Genomic DNA, 18,042 nt, shown 5'->3' with positions numbered 1-18,042 from the left:
ACAAATTCCACATCGATGATGATTGGATTGCTATCCAATCTTAAGTACAAACACGGGCAATTAAGAATATTAATTATTAAGCACAATCGGTATGAAAAGATGATTAGTTAACAAACAACGCTTGTTAGTATGAGAGTTAATCATAATGGAAGAGGGTGTGACTAAGCATCAAGACAAATCAATCTGAATTTGAAGGCTAATCAATTACATTGTGAATAGGTGCGATTAGAATACAAATCTAACCAATAATGAAAAGGTGCTATTAGTAAGAGAAGAGAAGAGGCATAAGACATATCCTTTGGCAATCATTCGCACGATATAAGAGAGCATTCACAATCTCCCAATTGATCATCATGGATTTTGTATCTCTTTTATATATCTTATTGGATAGCTCAATCTGAGCATTTGACCTCGAGTCAAGAATCAATTGCATAAAGAACACATTCAAAATTAAAGAGGGCACCACCATTAACGCAAGCACTCAAAGGCCAATAAAAAATGACATCATCAAAGTTATTTATATCTTCATAATTCCAACTTGGAAGGCGTGAAGATAGCAAAGCCGAAGGCCCAATATCGGAGCATGTAACAATCAATTTGTATAGCAGACATAGCTCATTTTCATCGCAAGATATTACTGTCGTAATCTAGAATAGCGTTACAGTCATCATAGCATATACAAATAGATATATCAGATATAGCAATCCTACTGTTGGAAGCAATACATATCGTTTACACAAGCATATTGTGTACAGACATAGTTTCAATTCTTTATCACTACAAGTGGTAGAGCAGTAAACATTCATAGCATTTTCCATCAGTGTATATCAGACATTGCTACTCATTCAACATCAATTTTGCACATATCCATACATATATATCAGAAATATCAATAGGTATCTTGTGTAACATCTTTACTTGATTCTAATTGTAATTATTTGATAAAGTAAGAAGACAGAATTAGGTAATCGCCCCAGCCTTCTAAGGTAATCAAAAAGGGGACATTTCATTTTGCCCATTCTCTTTGCTGTTTTGAAGTCTTCATTGTACCATAGGTTTGTTGGGAAGCTATTTTTGTTGCTTCTTTTAGGCCTAGATCTTTTGCATGCATTGAGAGCTTTGTGGATAATTAAGGTCAGCTTTATGCTATCTATTGTTTTCCTATTTATATTGGCCATCTTATCGATTCCCATTTCGTGGAGCTGATTGTGCGAAAAGTTTCTTGGTTTCCTCGTGTCAAAAGGATTCTACGTCGAGTAGCCTCTTTATTTTCTACGTTGAGTAGCCTCTTTATTTTCATTTTGTTCCATCTTCTCTTGTTGCTGATTATCTTTTTGCATACTGATCTTTTCATATTTCGGATTGTGATCTGATTTCATTTATATGGGGCAAACCTTCACTTCTACATCTATTAATCTGGACAATAAGTTTCTTTGAGTTGATTACATAATCCACCACACTTTGACCATTGTAGGTGTGGCAAGTAATGTTCTTGAGCTTGGCCAATTTTTTTAAACCATTGCAAATAGTCAAATCATGCAAGCTGCAAACTCCCAACAATTCTACCCCATATTGGGTGATAGCTTCTTTTTCATCTTGAGAGACTCTCTTCCATATTTGATTCTCTTCCTCTTCTAGCCATAAAGGGTTGTCTCTTATTCCCTCTTCATTACTAAGGCAAAGGGCCTAGTTATTTGCTGTTGTAGCATTAAAGTCCCCAATTATAATAATTTCTCCTATGTGGCTGTATATGTCCTTTTTCAAGACAGCATATGGATCCTCTTTGTCTAGTTTCTTCTTCTTATAAAATTTTGAACCATGAGGCACAAAGTATCATGCTGCAAGATAAATTATGGACCCTTTAACCTTTATTGTTATCCATATGTACTACTTATTTGGGTCTTCCTTTTCAACTTGTATGATTCTTTCCCAAGATTCTCTTACTAAAATTGTGACCCCTCCACGACCTTCATGTAACCCTCAAAGTTCGGAACTTTACATCCCTCACGTTCATATGTTTCAATGAGGATACCTTCCCCTCTGCTGTGGGCCCTAAACCTGTACCTCTCTTCCAAGGGTAACCTTTGCAATTCCAGCTTACCATTGAGAGGTGTGCCTGGGGGGCCCCGCTTTCCTATTTGCTATGTGCTTTTTGGTACCCATTAGAACAAAGAGGAGTGTTGTGTCCATCTGCTTTTTGAAGAGACTTGCAAAATCCACACCTTCACCATTGGAACAAAGAGGAGTGTTGCATCTATTTTTGATGCCTATGCTTTTTGGTACCAGAGTGAGCTCATGTTTCAGATCGCTAGAGAAGGGGTCATATAGGTGACAAAGGTCTGAAGTCCATGATAAATACAAATCTTATTAAGGGGATGAATGGTTGTCATCTTGAATTTGGTTTTTTGTGAACATTGCATATATGGAAAATAGAATCGCATTCAATTTTATTCTACTTGTCATAAATCTTTTATGGTGTTGGATTTAATTCATTTAGATGTTTTTGGGTATGTTAATGTTCTTCATTTTCTGTATTTCTGCTATGTATCTTTTAAAGATGATTTTTATAGGACATTGGTGTATTTTCTTATAAGTAAATTTGAAGGCTTTAGTTTAAGGAGTTTAAGGCTCTTTTGGAAAATCAAACTATTAAGAAAATTAAGGCCTGAAGATTGACAATGGTGGTGAATTATATTTCATAGATTTTGACAGATTTTGTAAAGAGCATGGTATTGAGCGACATAAAACAACTCCACATACCTCTCAACAAAATGGAGTTGTCGAATGAATGAACATGATGTTTTTGAAGAGGGCTAGGAGTATGCTTAGTGGAGTTGGCTTGGAACCTAAGTTCTAGATAGAAGTGGTTGCTATAACTTATTATTTGATTGATAGGTTTTTGACATTAGCTCTTGTTGATAAGATCCCCCATAGAGGTATAGATAGACAAAATGCTCTCATTACAACATCTTTGAGTTTTTGGTTTTGAGGCATATGCACATGGGCTTAGAGAGAAGTAGTCAAAGTTGGAGAGCAAGGTAATAAAATGTATCTTTATTTGCTATGCTGTCAGTGTGAAAGGTACAAGCTTTGGGATCTTGTGGTTGTGAGTCTTGTATGGCAGAAATGTTCTTCTTAGAGAGATTAAGTATTCGTGCACAATGTTGTAGCCAGAAGATCATGGAAAGAAAGTTGCAGTTTAGCTACCCCCAAGATTGAGAATGTTGAACCAGAAGCTCTTGAAAGGACTTAAAGAGGAAGATAGCTCAGATAATTTTGAAGAGGAGGTAGAACCTCCTCCGCAATTCTTGAGAAGGTCCACTTGGTAGAGATAACAACTAGAAAGGTATACCCCTTCTGATTGTACATGTATTTGTGCTTTAATTACTAATACTAATGAGCCTAGAACTTTGAAGGAGGGGATTGATATGGATGAGGGTCTTGGAGAGCAGCTATGGATGAGGAGATGGTTGCATTGAAAAATAATGACACCTTGGATCTGGTATGGTTGCTCGATGGATAAAAACCTATTGGTTGTAATCAGGTGTTAAAGAAAAAGATCGGTTCTAATAATAGCATTGAAAAAGTAGAAGGCAAGAATGGTTGCTAAAAAGCATTCCCAACTTGAGGGGATAGACTGGTAAGATTTTTCTTCCAGTTGTTGACATTTATCAGGTTCTCATTATTTGTAGCAACAACATTTGATTTAGAGATAGAATAGATGGATTTGAAGACAACATTCCTACATGATTCTTGGAGAAAGAGATCTACATGACATAGAGCACTATGTTGCTAAAGGTAAGGATTTTTTGGTTTGCAAATTGAGAAAATCTTTATGTGGACTCAATCAATCTCTTAGAATGTGGTCCCAAATGTTTGATTCCTTTGTGTTGGGTTAAGGTTTTTAGAGATCCAAATCAAATCATTGTATATTCTATAACCTAGATGTTGTCAATTCTTTGTTATCATGTTTTATATAATGATATGTTGTTTTTTGGTGACAATAAATATGCAATTTGTGATTGTAAGTCTGAACTTTCATTATAGTTTGAGCAGTTGAAATGGCTTCTTCCTTCAATCACTTCTCAAGCATAGGAAGGTCTGCACAGGGATGCCAAGTCCTTGATGGTATTTTTATTGCCGAAGAACCTATTCACTCAATGAATATTAATAAGAAAAGTTTTAGGTTCATGCAACTTGATCTTTCTAAGGTTTATGATAGGGTTTGTTGGAAGTTTTTGGAAGATATCTTGTATGCCTTTGGTTTTGATAATAACTAGATTCAATGGGTTTCGGCTTGTTGTACCTCTACATCTTTTTATGTAATTATAAATGGCTCTCCCTCAGCTATATTTCATTTTGAAAGATGCTTTTGTCAAGGAGATCTTCTTTCTAGTATCCCTTTCTCTTTTTGGAAAAAAGGACTTCGCAAGTTTAGAAAGCACCTCAAGTGTTCTTGCTCCCTTTCTGGCTTTCACATTGTGGAAGGTAGGATCCACTTACCCATCTTCAGTTTGTGGATAACACTTGTTTGATGGACAATGCCAGTCTTGAGGAAGCTGTTGCTCTGAGGTGAGCTCTTGACACTTATGTTAGTGCATATGGGTCAACTCTTGAATGAATAAAATTCTCAATTTTTCTTCTTCCTTATGGATCCTCATCTTCCATGATTTAGGCTGTAGGATAAGAAAATTTCTTTTGGAAGGAAATTTAGAGAAAAAGAAATGGCATTTGGCTCTTTGGTTGGTAGTATAGTCCTTTCAAGGATGTGATTCGAGCTCTCCCAGTTTATAGAGTTATGGCTCTTGTGGCTCCAAAAGGCATCTTCCATGATTTAAACTGTAGGATAAGAAAGTTTATTTGGGAAGGAATTTTAGAGAAAAAAAAATTGCATTTGGTTAATTGGGATAAATTTTTTTATCCTAAAGAGAGGTGGATTAGGTATGAGATCTTCCCACCTTAACAATGTAACTTGGAACTCCTGCTGCTTAATTATGTTGGAGATGGTGGTGGAGGAACAAACTTAAGGGGAGAATTCTTAAGCTCAAGTACTTGAATTTCAAGAATCATTCTTTCTTTCCCAGGATGCCAACCATTGGTATGGGTTCTTAGATATGGAAAACAATCAAGTTAGGTAGTACTTTGATTAGAATTGGCATTTTCTAGATTGCAGGGGAAGGTGACCTTACTTTTTTATGGGAAGAAGGATGTGACCAACACAGTCCTTTTTGTGTGGAATTCTCTAATTTTCTTGAATTAAAATATATTTGTATTGAAGCTGGTTGGAGTTATGTTTTTGATTTTTACTATTTAGTATGAAGTCATGTAGGATGGTGTAGGATTCAGAAATGGAAACCTAAAGATCTTTGGTGATCTTAGCAAAACCCTTCTTCTCATTTGACTAATTAGCTTATATTTTAGCATCTTGGAAGGTTCCTTTAGATAGACATTTAGATGTCCTTGGATGGGGTTTGGAAGGTTCTAGGATTTACACACTGTAAATTTGTTCTAAAACTCTTTTGGTAGAAAAACTTGAAGTTAAGAACTCTAAGCTTTGGAAAAGGGTCTAGCATCCTAAAAATTGGCAAAGGTTATGCTTTCATATGACTAACAGCTTTAGATAAATTTCTTCATTATGATAATCTTCAGAAACACGGGTCCGAATAGATATACTCTATGCCTTTATGATGAAGAGAATGGAAGACATCTTCTTTTAGCCTGCCCCTTTGCCAGTTTCTTTTTCCATTTATGGTGTGATTTGTTGAGTGTTTCATGGAATAGTTATGATTCTATCCAAGCCTCTCTTGTGAATTAGCCATGACCCTCGTTGATGCTAAAAACCCTTAATATGTTGCATGATATTGGCCCAGGTTTGATCTGTTGGAATATTTGGTGGGAATGCAATGAGAGGATTTTCAATGGCACAACTAGGCACATTGATTAGGTTTGGGGTAGAATTAGGCCAATCTGAAAGAAATCTGTCAAGTTTGGATTTAAAATTATCAAGTGAGTTCTTGGTGGGAATTCAAAGTTTTGACTAGACTTGCTATTCTTGTGGTTTATCCCTCTTTTGCCTCTTCCAATAAACTCTTAGGAAGATCAACTTAGTAAATGGGAACATCCTCTAGGCTTGGTTAAAATTAATGTTGATGGGGCTTCAAAAGACAATATTGGAAATGCTAGCATGGGAGCTGTTTCTTGTGGCTATAATGCCAGGGTTAAGTTTTGGTTTGTTTGTAGTCTTGGTTTTGGTTCTAATAATTTTGCTAATGACTCTAAAATTTTGATTGATCACTTCAAAAGGAACTTCACTTCTCACTTTCAACAATGGTTGTTTCATGAATGTAAGAAAGACATGAACAACCTCATTCATGTATTCAATTCTGTTAAATGAAACTATACTAGAAGAGAAAGAAATCAAGTTGATGATTTCTTGGCTAAATCAGCTTCTAAGTGGAATTACTACAAGGTTGATACTCAAAATAATTAGGATCGCCTTGTTTGGGACTGGAGCAGAAACTTTGATCTTCTAGTGAATGTTTACTATAATGCCTCCTTGGTGTCTTGATTTTTGCTGGTGTGCTGGTGCTTGTGGGGTTCTTCTTGTATATTTCCCTATGGTTGAGTTTATTATTACTATTTGTTTTAAGTGGTTTTCCTACTGTTTCAATTTTGTTGAATATAAAGGAAAACATTACTGTTGACACTCCGAACATGTACAATCTTTATGGGAACAAGTGCCTATGCCTTGCCTATGGGGCTTGGAGGGTTCCTCCTCTCTTTCTGATTGTCTATTTTTGATCCATCTGGATTTTCTTGATTTTTCTGAATTAGTGTGTTGTGAACCTTTTTAAGACTGGCAGAATATTTTGTTATTGTTCTAATAATTTTTCTTTTGCCTTTATGATAAAAAAATCAACCAATAGTCTAAACTCTAAAGAACCAATTTTATTTATTGGAGATACTGTTGTTTACACTATTTGACAATGCATTTCTACGGAATCGCTTAGTTCCTTAATTTGACAATTCACTTTATATAATTTTTTAAATTTCTTTTGATTAATATAAGTCTTAAATTATAAAGCTAATCAAAGAGGTTAAATCAAAATAAAACTATATGATTTGTCCAATAACTTCACTATTATGCTCTATTGGAAGTATGTGTTGGTGTGGTTGTCATTGATGTCAAACTTGTTGTTCTGGGTTGTTGTTGGTTCGGAATGTTTGTGGTGCAGAGATATTTTGCTGTGTTGGTGTTGTAGTTGTTCTATTGGTTGTTTTGGAAGTGTTCGGGTCCGGAAAGTGTTGCTAACATTGTTTGATATTGTTATTTTCGTTGGTTACAGTTTTGGCATTATGGATATGTTAGTTTTGTGGTCTAGAAATATCTTCGTGTTCTTTGGATGTTGTGGTGTTGTTCATAGCTATTTGTGATATTCTATGCTAGACCTATCTTTGGGTCCAGATATGATTTGTAGAAGGTAATTTGATGTGTTATATGGGTCTCACCGTAGCGTGTGGAGATTTTGATTAGAGTTATTTGTATCGAAGGATATGTTTTGATCGTTAATTTCTTATATGAATGTGTAGCGTGTTGGTATGCTGTTAGTTATGTTTTGGTGATTGCGGATCGTTGAATTGATCTTTGAAAGATGCGTTTTGGTTCCCTCTTTCTCCCGGAGTGGATCAGCATGTGTGTTTTTGGTTTGGAAGGTATATTTTGTTTCAGGCCGATGTGGTTCAAGTTTTGATGATCTATCTTGTATATAAAGAATTGATGATGATGATTGTATATGGTGAAAAGTGATGATAAACTATTGTAAAACCATAAAGATCCAACCTCAAACAATCTAGGTCCTACAATGAAACATTCACCAATACCAATAGAGATACCTATGATCATGCAAATCAACAAAATAAAGTAATATTACTATTCACATGTCTAGTAGGGTTTCAATCTCCATTGTCTCCTATCTCCATGGATCTTGTTTGATATATTTACTCTTAGATTTTATGTGTGCACAAGAGCTCAACAAAGAACGGATTGTGGTTGATAGCTTGATCGTAAGAAGGCTTAATTGAAACAGTTGTTAGGGTTGATAATGAAGAGAGCATCCTCTTATATAGAGAACACTGTAAGAAATGAAGGGATAAGATTGAGAGGTGTAATGTCCCCTTTTTAGCGCAACATGATATGGGGTGTCGTTAGCCTATTCTGACATGGTCCCGAAGGCTAACAAGGACATTGATGGGATCCTGAGGTGTTTTGGCCTAGGTGTTTTCGATTTCAGGCCAATCGGTGCTGCTTTGACAGGGTTTCTAGACACTTACTATTTATAGTAAGTTAGTCTCCAAGCAGTGACTTGAAATTTTTAGTGTTTCCCTGGTTGGCATAACTATCAGTAAAAATATTTGAAGGCGACAATGTTTTAAAGGGATTATCAACAATGTTTTAATATTTAACGATAAAGTGTAAAGTTAAATTAAATATTTAACTTTATCGTTATTTTATAAGGTTGGGAATATAAAGTAATGTTTAAAATATTAAAAGTTCCCTTTAATGGTACATTGTGGGAAATAATATTTTATTCTAATTGTATTATCCCACATTTAGGAAATGAAGTGTTTGCATCCAGGGAGAAGATATAAATGGAGGTTGAGAGCTCTCTTTTGGGATATGCTGGGATGAATTAATGTTATGCTGTTGGATTTCGTAGAAATCTGATTATTGGGCTTGGAGGACGGAATCCCTCTTTGCTAGCATTCTCTTCGCTGTTGAAAGACACAGTCAGGAGGATTAATGGTGTTTTCATTCAGGAAACACATTGGGCTTCATTTGGTGCTCTCGCATGATGTTTTTATAGGGGTTTGAAAGTGCAGATTTGAAAATAGTGTTTTTGCTACAGTACCGCGTGAATAGTGTTTTTGCTACAGTATCGCGTGAATAGTGATTTGCTACAGTACCGTGGGAACAGTGTTTTTGCTACAGTACCGCGTGAACAGTGTTTTTGCTACAGTACCGCGTGAATAGTGTTTTGCTACAGTGCTGCGTGAATAGTAAAAATGCTACAGTGCCGTGAATAGTGCAGCTACAGTGCATGAACAGTGTTTTCAGCAGGTTCTATACTTGTGGAGTCCAGGTTTGAATTTGTTTATTATCATATGGTCTGTAATATTCTTCAAATCTGATTTGTATGCTTGGAGTTGGAATTAAATAAATACCATCAGCACTAATCCTCTTGTTTTTGGTATTTGATATGTCTGGTTATTTTTATATTGAATAAACTTTGAAAGCTTTACAATAAATATCAGTTTACCAAATTTATCCTATAGCAAATCAAGAACCAAAAAATCCAGTAGTCAACTTGCACGCCAACTGTTTGACAAAATTACACTAAGTAAAAAGGACATAAATTTAGTACCGAACAGGGGGTGTCCATTACAGTGGTATCAGAGCAGAAGATTCTGCCATCTTGTGGGAAACTTTCACCAAAACATATTGCAGAAATAAAACAGGTCCAGAATGTATGATTGAGCATGCGACAGGGGCATTATAATTTTCGCAATACCAGGGCCAGACAAAATAGAAATCCGGATAGTCAGAGTGAGCAGTCTAGTTCATCCGTGCAGGTGGACATAGAATCCAGTCATACAGACATAGAGGAAATATTCTTCGAGCAGGACAGCAGTATGGGTGACCGAGATGAGAGGAATATCGTTCCAGATCAGGGGGAGGTAATGTTCAGACAGTTGTTGGGTACGTTAGAGCAAGGGCAGCGTATGCAGCAGGAGCAGAATAGGCGAATGGACATGATGTTGCAGCTTATGGCTAGACAGATGGGCGTTAATATTAATCCAGGTGATGCCAACAATGGAAACAATAACAATAGGGGAAACGATAACAATAGGGGCAATGATAATAATGGAGGCCGAGGCAACAACAATGGCCCTGAGAATAATATTAATGGTAATAATGGACATGGCAACAATGGGAATGAGGCGGATAACTTTAGACACATTGCACGCCCAGCTCGAACAGCGAGCTCGAGACCTCTTCTACCCACCTTTCCACCTAGGGATCCGGTTCAACCAGTGAACGAACCGCAGATTACTGAGTTACAGGGTCAGTTCAGGAGGGACTGGGAGGCCAGTGGACCCGAGTTTCAGGCAGATATTTCCCTCAGAGATTATATGGACTTGAGGATGAGACATATGCCTAGAGCAGGAGGGAGGAATCAGAATTTTGAGCTGAGGAAGAAAGTTGGAAAACTTTCCTTGCCTTATTATGATGCTTCAGGGAAGATGACTGCACGAGCTTGGGTGCAGAAGATAGATACATACTTGCAGCTAAATCCTATGCCTGAGGATGAGGCTATCAAGTATGCGGCTATGCATTTGGACGGCGTTGCGCATGAATGGTGGCATCATGGCATGGTGACTCTAGGGCATAATCAGATTACATCCTATGAGGAATTCATAGAAAGATTGATTGAGAGATTTGACACTAGGGATCTCGAGTTACATTTCAAGGAGCTAGCACAGTTAAAACAGTCAGGTTCAGTGGATGCTTACATCGCCGAGTTTCAGCGTTTGTCTGTACTTGTTACTGATATCTCTCCTAGGAGATTGGTGGTGTTATTTTGTGATGGGCTTGCTGATCCATTACGTGGTTGGGTGAAGGGACATGATCCACTCACCTTAGCAGAAGCAACTAAAAAGGCACGAGATTTAGCCCCTTCGGTATACAAAGGAAAATACCATTCAACAGATTCTTCCTACCGCAAGGACAAAGACAAAAAACCATTTCAGAAAGAGTATAACAAACCCAAAGAAGGATCAAAAGGACTAGACAGTGAAACCTTGAATGAACTTCGAAAGAAGAAATTGTGCTTCCAGTGTAGAGAGCCTTGGGACTTATCTCATAAATGCCCTCTCAAGGCTAAGGCAAATCAAATGGAGTATTTTTCAGCAGAGGAGTCAGAGTCAGAGGGGGAGGATCAGCACTCCGATTCAGATGAGGGTAACACGATAGAGGAGAGCAGCATTCCTAAGGATGATAGATCGTTGGCACGCTTGACAGGGGCCCAAAAGGCAATCACATTTAAGGTCAGGGGCACTATCCAGGGGCAGAAAGTGATATCTCTCATTGACACTGGGGCTACACATAACTTTATAGATACACAGTTGGTAGCCAGGAGAGGTTTACAGACAGAGGAGCATGATGGTTTTAGAGTCATGGTGGCTAATGGCCAAAAGCTATTATGTACTCAGAAGGTTTCAAATCTTCACATTAGATTTGGAGATGGTTATGAGTTGAAGGATGATTTCTATGTTGTGGACATGGGAGATTACGACGTCATCCTCGGTATGACATGGATGGCATCGCTGGTTGAGTTCACTTTCAACCTAGCGAAGTTGGAAATGAGGTTTCAGCATGAGGGTAGGACTGTTGTACTCAGGGGACTTTCAGATGGGAGTTGCAGGGTAGTCTCTTTGAGGAGAATGGAGAAACTTTTTCGACATAATGACATAGAGTGGGTGACAGAGTGCTTAGTTATGCCAACTTCACCGGAGCCTCGGGTGAAGAGTTATCCACTAGATATACAGGAGATTCTTGACAGGCATGCCAAGGTATTCAGTGATATTCCTCACGGGGTTCCTCCTAACAGGGGTGCAGAGCATGTTATTGAGCTCGAGGAGGGAGCCAAACCAGTGATGATCACTCCTTATCGTCATCCTAAGAAACATAAAGATGAGATAGAGAAGGCAATTAAGGAGTTGTTGGAAATGGGGCACATCAGGCCTAGCAAAAGCCCCTTTGCTTCAGCTGTAGTTTTGGTAAAGAAGAAGGATGGGACGATGCGCATGTGCATCGATTACAGGGCATTGAATAAGAAAACAATTAAAAACAGGTATCCCATTCCTAGGATTGATGAGCTGATTGATGAGTTGCATGGGGCATGCTTCTTCACCAAAATTGATTTGCGATCTGGATACCATCAGATCAAGATGAGAGCAGAGGACATTGAGAAAACAGCCTTCCGATGTCACTATGGCCACTTTGAGTTTATGGTTATGCCATTTGGACTAACCAATGCACCCGCTACATTTCAGAGTTGTATGAACCAGGTATTCAGGGAGCAGTTGAGGAGATTTGTCTTGATCTTCTTTGATGACATCTTGGTCTTCAGTAAGACCTGGGAGGAACATTCACAGCATTTGGAGGAGGTATTATCTATCCTAGAGAGAGAGTCTTTGTATGCCAAGGAGTCTAAGTGTGAGTTTGGTATGACAGAATTATTATACCTTGGGCATATTATTAGTGCGGATGGTGTTCGGGTTGATCCCGAAAAGATTAGAGCTATAGTCGATTGGCCTACTCCCACAAACCTCACACAGCTTAAGGGGTTCTTTGGTTTATGCGGGTTTTACAGGAGGTTTGTTAAGGGGTTTTCACAGACTGCAGCACCTTTGACAGACCTCACTAAAAAGGGAGCCTTTGTATGGACAGAAGCAGCGCAGCGATGTTTTGACCACTTCAAACAAGTGATGTCATCTTGTCCAGTTTTAGCTCTACCAGATTTCACGAAGCCATTTGAACTTCAGTGTGATGCTTCAGGTGATGGGATAGGGGCAGTATTGATGCAGAAGAAACATCCCATTGCATTCGAGAGTAGGAAGCTTCGAGGTGTTGAGAGGAGCTATTCTATCTATGACAGGGAGATGTTGGCCATAATGCATGCATTGGCCAAATTCCGATCATACTTAGTAGGTGGACGGTTTGTGATCAAAACTGATCACAATAGCATAAAATATTTCATGAGCCAGCGTGATCTTAATGACCGGCAACAGAAATGGGTTACTAAATTGCAGGCTTATGACTTTGACATAGAGTTTGTCAAAGGTAAGAAAAACGTGGTGGCTGATGCCTTATCTCGGAGACCTCACTTATGTGCTCTGGCAGAGATTTGGAGAGATCAGATTATAGCAGAGTATGTCGGAGATGCTTGGGCTTCTGGATTGATTTCAGGTACTATACAGGATGATCGCTATGAGGTGATAGATGGATTGATCAGAGTTCAAGACAGGGTTTATTTGATTCCGTCATCACATTTGAGAGAGGTGATACTTAAGGCATTTCATGATGCACCCACAGCTGGGCATCCGGGGATCTTCAAGACCTACAGGCAGATCCGAGAGCGGTTCACATGGAGAGGGCTCAAGGATGATGTTCAGAGGTATGTTAGGGAGTGTGCGGTTTGTCAACAGAATAAGGGAGAGCACACATTTCCTGCAGGTTTATTACAGCCCTTGCCCATTCCAGATAGGAAATGGGAAAGTATTTCGATGGACTTCATCACTGGTTTACCACGAGTGTAGGGAAGGGATTGCATCTATGTGGTGGTGGACCGCTTGACGAAGTTCGCTCACTTCTTTGCTATTCCGTCCATTTACACAGCAGCACAGGTGGCAGATCTTTTCTTTAGAGAGATATTCAGGTTACATGGGTTGCCCAGATTCATTGTCAGTGATCGGGATAGTAAGTTTATGAGTGTTTTTTGGCAGGAGTTGTTTAGGTTGTGTGGTACAGATCTTACACCTAGCACTAGTTATCATCCGCAGACAGATGGGCAAACAGAGATTGTGAATAAATGGGTGGAGGGATATTTGAGGAACTATGTAACTACACAACAAAAAGCTTGGGTCAGATGGTTGCATATGGGAGAGTATTGTTATAACACCACTTATCATATGTCCATCAGGATGACTCCTTTCATGGCACTCTATGGTTATGATGCACCTAGCTTCATGGATTTAGTTTTGGGGGACAACAGAGTGCCCAAAGCCAAAAACTTATTGCAGGATAGTCAGGACATCCTGAAAGTGCTCAAGGAGAATATACAGCAGGCCCAGAATCAACAGAAATTGTACGCTGATCAGCACCGAATAGAGCGCAGTTTCGAGGTAGGGGATATGGTTTACTTGAGGCTACAACCATATAGACAGTCATCACTCAAGAAGAGCGGAGCTGAAAAGTTGAAGCCTAGATTTTATGGTCCCTACAGGGTGATTCGCAGAGTGGGCGAAGTCGCCTATGAGCTTGAGCTTCCAGAGGGCAGTCGGGTGCACAATGTGTTTCATGTGTCTAGGCTTAAGAAAGCCATTGGTCAGAGTGTAGTGCCTTCTGCAGATTTACCCCCTTTGGATGAGGAGGGGAAGCTTGTGTTAGTACCCGAAGCTATTCTGGATATCAGGGAAAGGACACTCAGGAACAGAATCGTTAAGGAATACTTGGTGAAATGGAGAGACCTGCCAGATGAGGATGCTACATGGGAGAATGAGCAGGTATTGCAACATTCAGGACCGAATTTGCTTGAGGACAAGCAATTTCAAGGGGGGCGGACTGTAATGTCCCCTTTTTAGCGCAACATGATATGGGGTGTCGTTAGCCTATTCTGACATGGTCCCGAAGGCTAACAAGGACATTGATGGGATCCTGAGGTGTTTTGGCCTAGGTGTTTTCGATTTCAGGCCAATCGGTGCTGCTTTGACAGGGTTTCTAGACACTTACTATTTATAGTAAGTTAGTCTCCAAGCAGTGACTTGAAATTTTTAGTGTTTCCCTGGTTGGCATAACTATCAGTAAAAATATTTGAAGGCGACAATGTTTTAAAGGGATTATCAACAATGTTTTAATATTTAACGATAAAGTGTAAAGTTAAATTAAATATTTAACTTTATCGTTATTTTATAAGGTTGGGAATATAAAGTAATGTTTAAAATATTAAAAGTTCCCTTTAATGGTACATTGTGGGAAATAATATTTTATTCTAATTGTATTATCCCACATTTAGGAAATGAAGTGTTTGCATCCAGGGAGAAGATATAAATGGAGGTTGAGAGCTCTCTTTTGGGATATGCTGGGATGAATTAATGTTATGCTGTTGGATTTCGTAGAAATCTGATTATTGGGCTTGGAGGACGGAATCCCTCTTTGCTAGCATTCTCTTCGCTGTTGAAAGACACAGTCAGGAGGATTAATGGTGTTTTCATTCAGGAAACACATTGGGCTTCATTTGGTGCTCTCGCATGATGTTTTTACAGGGGTTTGAAAGTGCAGATTTGAAAATAGTGTTTTTGCTATAGTACCGCGTGAATAGTGTTTTTGCTACAGTACCATGTGAATAGTGATTTGCTACAGTACCGTGGGAACAGTGTTTTTGCTACAGTACCGCGTGAATAGTGTTTTGCTACAGTGTTGCGTGAATAGTAAAAATGCTACAGTGCCGTGAATAGTGCAGCTACAGTGCATGAACAGTGTTTTCAGCAGGTTCTATACTTGTGGAGTCCAGGTTTGAATTTGTTTATTATCATATGGTCTGTAATATTCTTCAAATCTGATTTGTATGCTTGGAGTTGGAATTAAATAAATACCATCAGCACTAATCCTCTTGTTTTTGGTATTTGATATGTCTAGTTATTTTTATATTGAATAAACTTTGAAAGCTTTACAATAAATATCAGTTTACCAAATTTATCCTATAGCAAATCAAGAACCAAAAAATCCAGTAGTCAACTTGCACGCCAACTGTTTGACAAAATTACACTAAGTAAAAAGGACATAAATTTAGTACTGAACAGGGGGTGTCCATTACAAGAGGTGTAAAGCTAAATGATCGGCTAGGATTAAAGGGTAGGTAGAGGAAATAATTAAATGATAAAGGGGGTAGGTAAGAAGAGTTAAGAGATGAGTGACATGTGTCATGGGTAGAAAAGGCTAATGAATGAATTAAATAAATAAAGATTTATTTAATTAATAGTGGAATTGGGATCGATTAAATAAATAATATATTTATTTAATTTAGGAAAAGGACAATTTAAATAAATAAAAGTATTTATTTAAATGAGGAAAGACTTAGAAGAGGATTAATGAATTAATTAGATAAATAAGAATTTATTTAATTAATAGAAGACTTAGGATAAAATAATTAAATAAATAAAATATTTATATAATTAAAGAAGACAATTTTAGGCGTCTACAATGATGATGAGTGAGAAGATGTGTGGAAGAAAGGATAAGAGGAAGTATGTGATGTGAAGATAATTAGAGGGATTCGGAGCAAAGAAGAAGAGTTATGATTGAGGTAGAGGTATGATACAAAGTATAGATAGTTTGAGATCAAAGTTGTGTGTGTTGATGTTGGTCGCTTGATGCAGAGTTCAAGGACAACTTCATGATTAGGAGATCCTTCTTTTCAATTAATTTTTGTGTCTTGCCCAATTGCAGTTAGCTTTAGGTTTGCAAGTTCTCTTTTTGTATCTTGCCCCAAGAGCAGGTAGCCTTGGTTTGCAAGACCAGAGCAGTGAGCTCATTCTTTGTAATCTGATATACATAGTGGATATATTTTGTGAGCAGGTGCTCACCGTGGTTTTTCCCTGTTTGGGTTTTCCACGTAGAAAATTTTGGTGTTCATGTGTTGGATATGTGTTGTTGATTAATTGTTTATGTGCTGCATTAATTTTTGTTTAGACTGATTCACCCTCACCTCTCAATCCTGTCTTGGATTCATCATACTCATGACTTAAAATAAAAGACTTGCTTGCTGTTGAAGTGTATATAATCATGCAAATTACTTGCTCGCCTAAACAAATAAATTAATGAGAAGGTAAGATAAAGTGGGTATCCTTACACATTTACGGTATTCACCAACTTGTCTTTTTTTTGGTTTTTATCACTTTCAAGTCTTTCACAAAGCAAAAAGAACTTTTAAATTTCAGCATTCATCAATGTAAAACCGCAGCCTATTATTGTAAATGTACAATAAGTCTGTAGCCTACACTCTTAACAAAACAAAATAACCTTAGAAAATAATCTCCACTCTGATTATCGTGTGCATAAATCTGCAGCCCACACTCTTAACAAAACGGAATAACATTTCAATGTTTAATTTTACATGAGCTGTGGCCTCTTGGTGTGAGCATTGATTGCTAATTGCCACGGTGGCGGTTTGTTGACAGCTACCATGGCTTATAAGTGTTTCGTTGATTGTAGGGTTGTTACTTAGCCCATTTTGCCCTGTTACTTATAAATGTTACTATGATGCAAAGACACTATATTCCAATGGAGGCATATAATTTTGAAAAAGAAGTGCAAATACTGGACTGGATCTGTCTGCACTTGTGAGGTCAAATTAGATATGCAATCATGGAGAGAAGCTGATTGGTATTGAGGTTATGTTGATTGTTTTTACTCTGTTTTTAATAACTTACTGTTTGATGTTTTTTACAGTTTGGACAAAATGGGAGCACACTTGTCTCCATCACCAGTTTCATTTGCAGCAGTTCAACGTGTTATTATGGCTATACCAGTTGTCTTTTATTTGATCCTTGTAAGGTTTGTTACATCAAACTAAATGACATTATCTAAATCCTTCCTTTTGTTTTAGTTTACATTTGAGATTTTATAATGGTCTGCATAATGGAGTGAAGTTACCTTTTTCTATTGTATATGTTTAGTTGTACATTTTCTTTGAAGGAAGAAATAAGCCAGAGGTGGAAACCAAGTTTTTGCTTTATATGGAACAGATATTTGTGTTTCAATATTTGGTGCATTTAACTTTCTGTCATCCCAAAATACATTTTACATGTTGGAATATTGTTTGTTCTAGGACACATGCATCTCAGATTTAGGTTATTTCTCTTTTCCCTAACTTAGCATATTTCGTTTTACATGAAAATAATAATGTAATTGTAGATAATTTAACGAACATCCACAAATTTAGTTTGACTAAAGTTGTTTTAGTTGTTACCTCAAGTCATCTGTTTGCATGCCTACTCCTTTTTTACATGAATATCTCCTACTTGCTTTCATCTAAGTTCAACTATGGGAATCTTTTTTCATCTTTATCCTCTCGTTGTTATAAATAGAGGTTGGCATTGTATAATATTCATATTGTTTAATAGAGATTATTGTTATAGCATATTAGTGTCTTGTGTTTCTGTGTCAAGTCATATTGAATTTGTGTCTTGTAAGCATGGAAG

The 18,042-nt window shown here is 37.7% G+C and overlaps 1 protein-coding gene across 1 annotated transcript in view; it reads left to right on the top strand.

The window, feature by feature from the left end:
* LOC131061005 (uncharacterized) overlaps window positions 1-18,042 on the top strand; it is a 70,215-nt gene that overhangs the window by 19,867 nt on the left and 32,306 nt on the right. The window contains exon 3 of the mRNA XM_057994506.2: window positions 17,291-17,395. Within this exon, the coding sequence (XP_057850489.2) occupies window positions 17,291-17,395 (105 nt within the window). The remainder of the gene's footprint in view (window positions 1-17,290; window positions 17,396-18,042) is intronic.

This window comes from Cryptomeria japonica, chromosome 9 (genome assembly GCF_030272615.1).
Source record: "Cryptomeria japonica chromosome 9, Sugi_1.0, whole genome shotgun sequence".
Lineage (NCBI taxonomy): Eukaryota > Viridiplantae > Streptophyta > Pinopsida > Cupressales > Cupressaceae > Cryptomeria > Cryptomeria japonica.
This window is presented reverse-complemented; position numbering and strand designations above follow the sequence as displayed.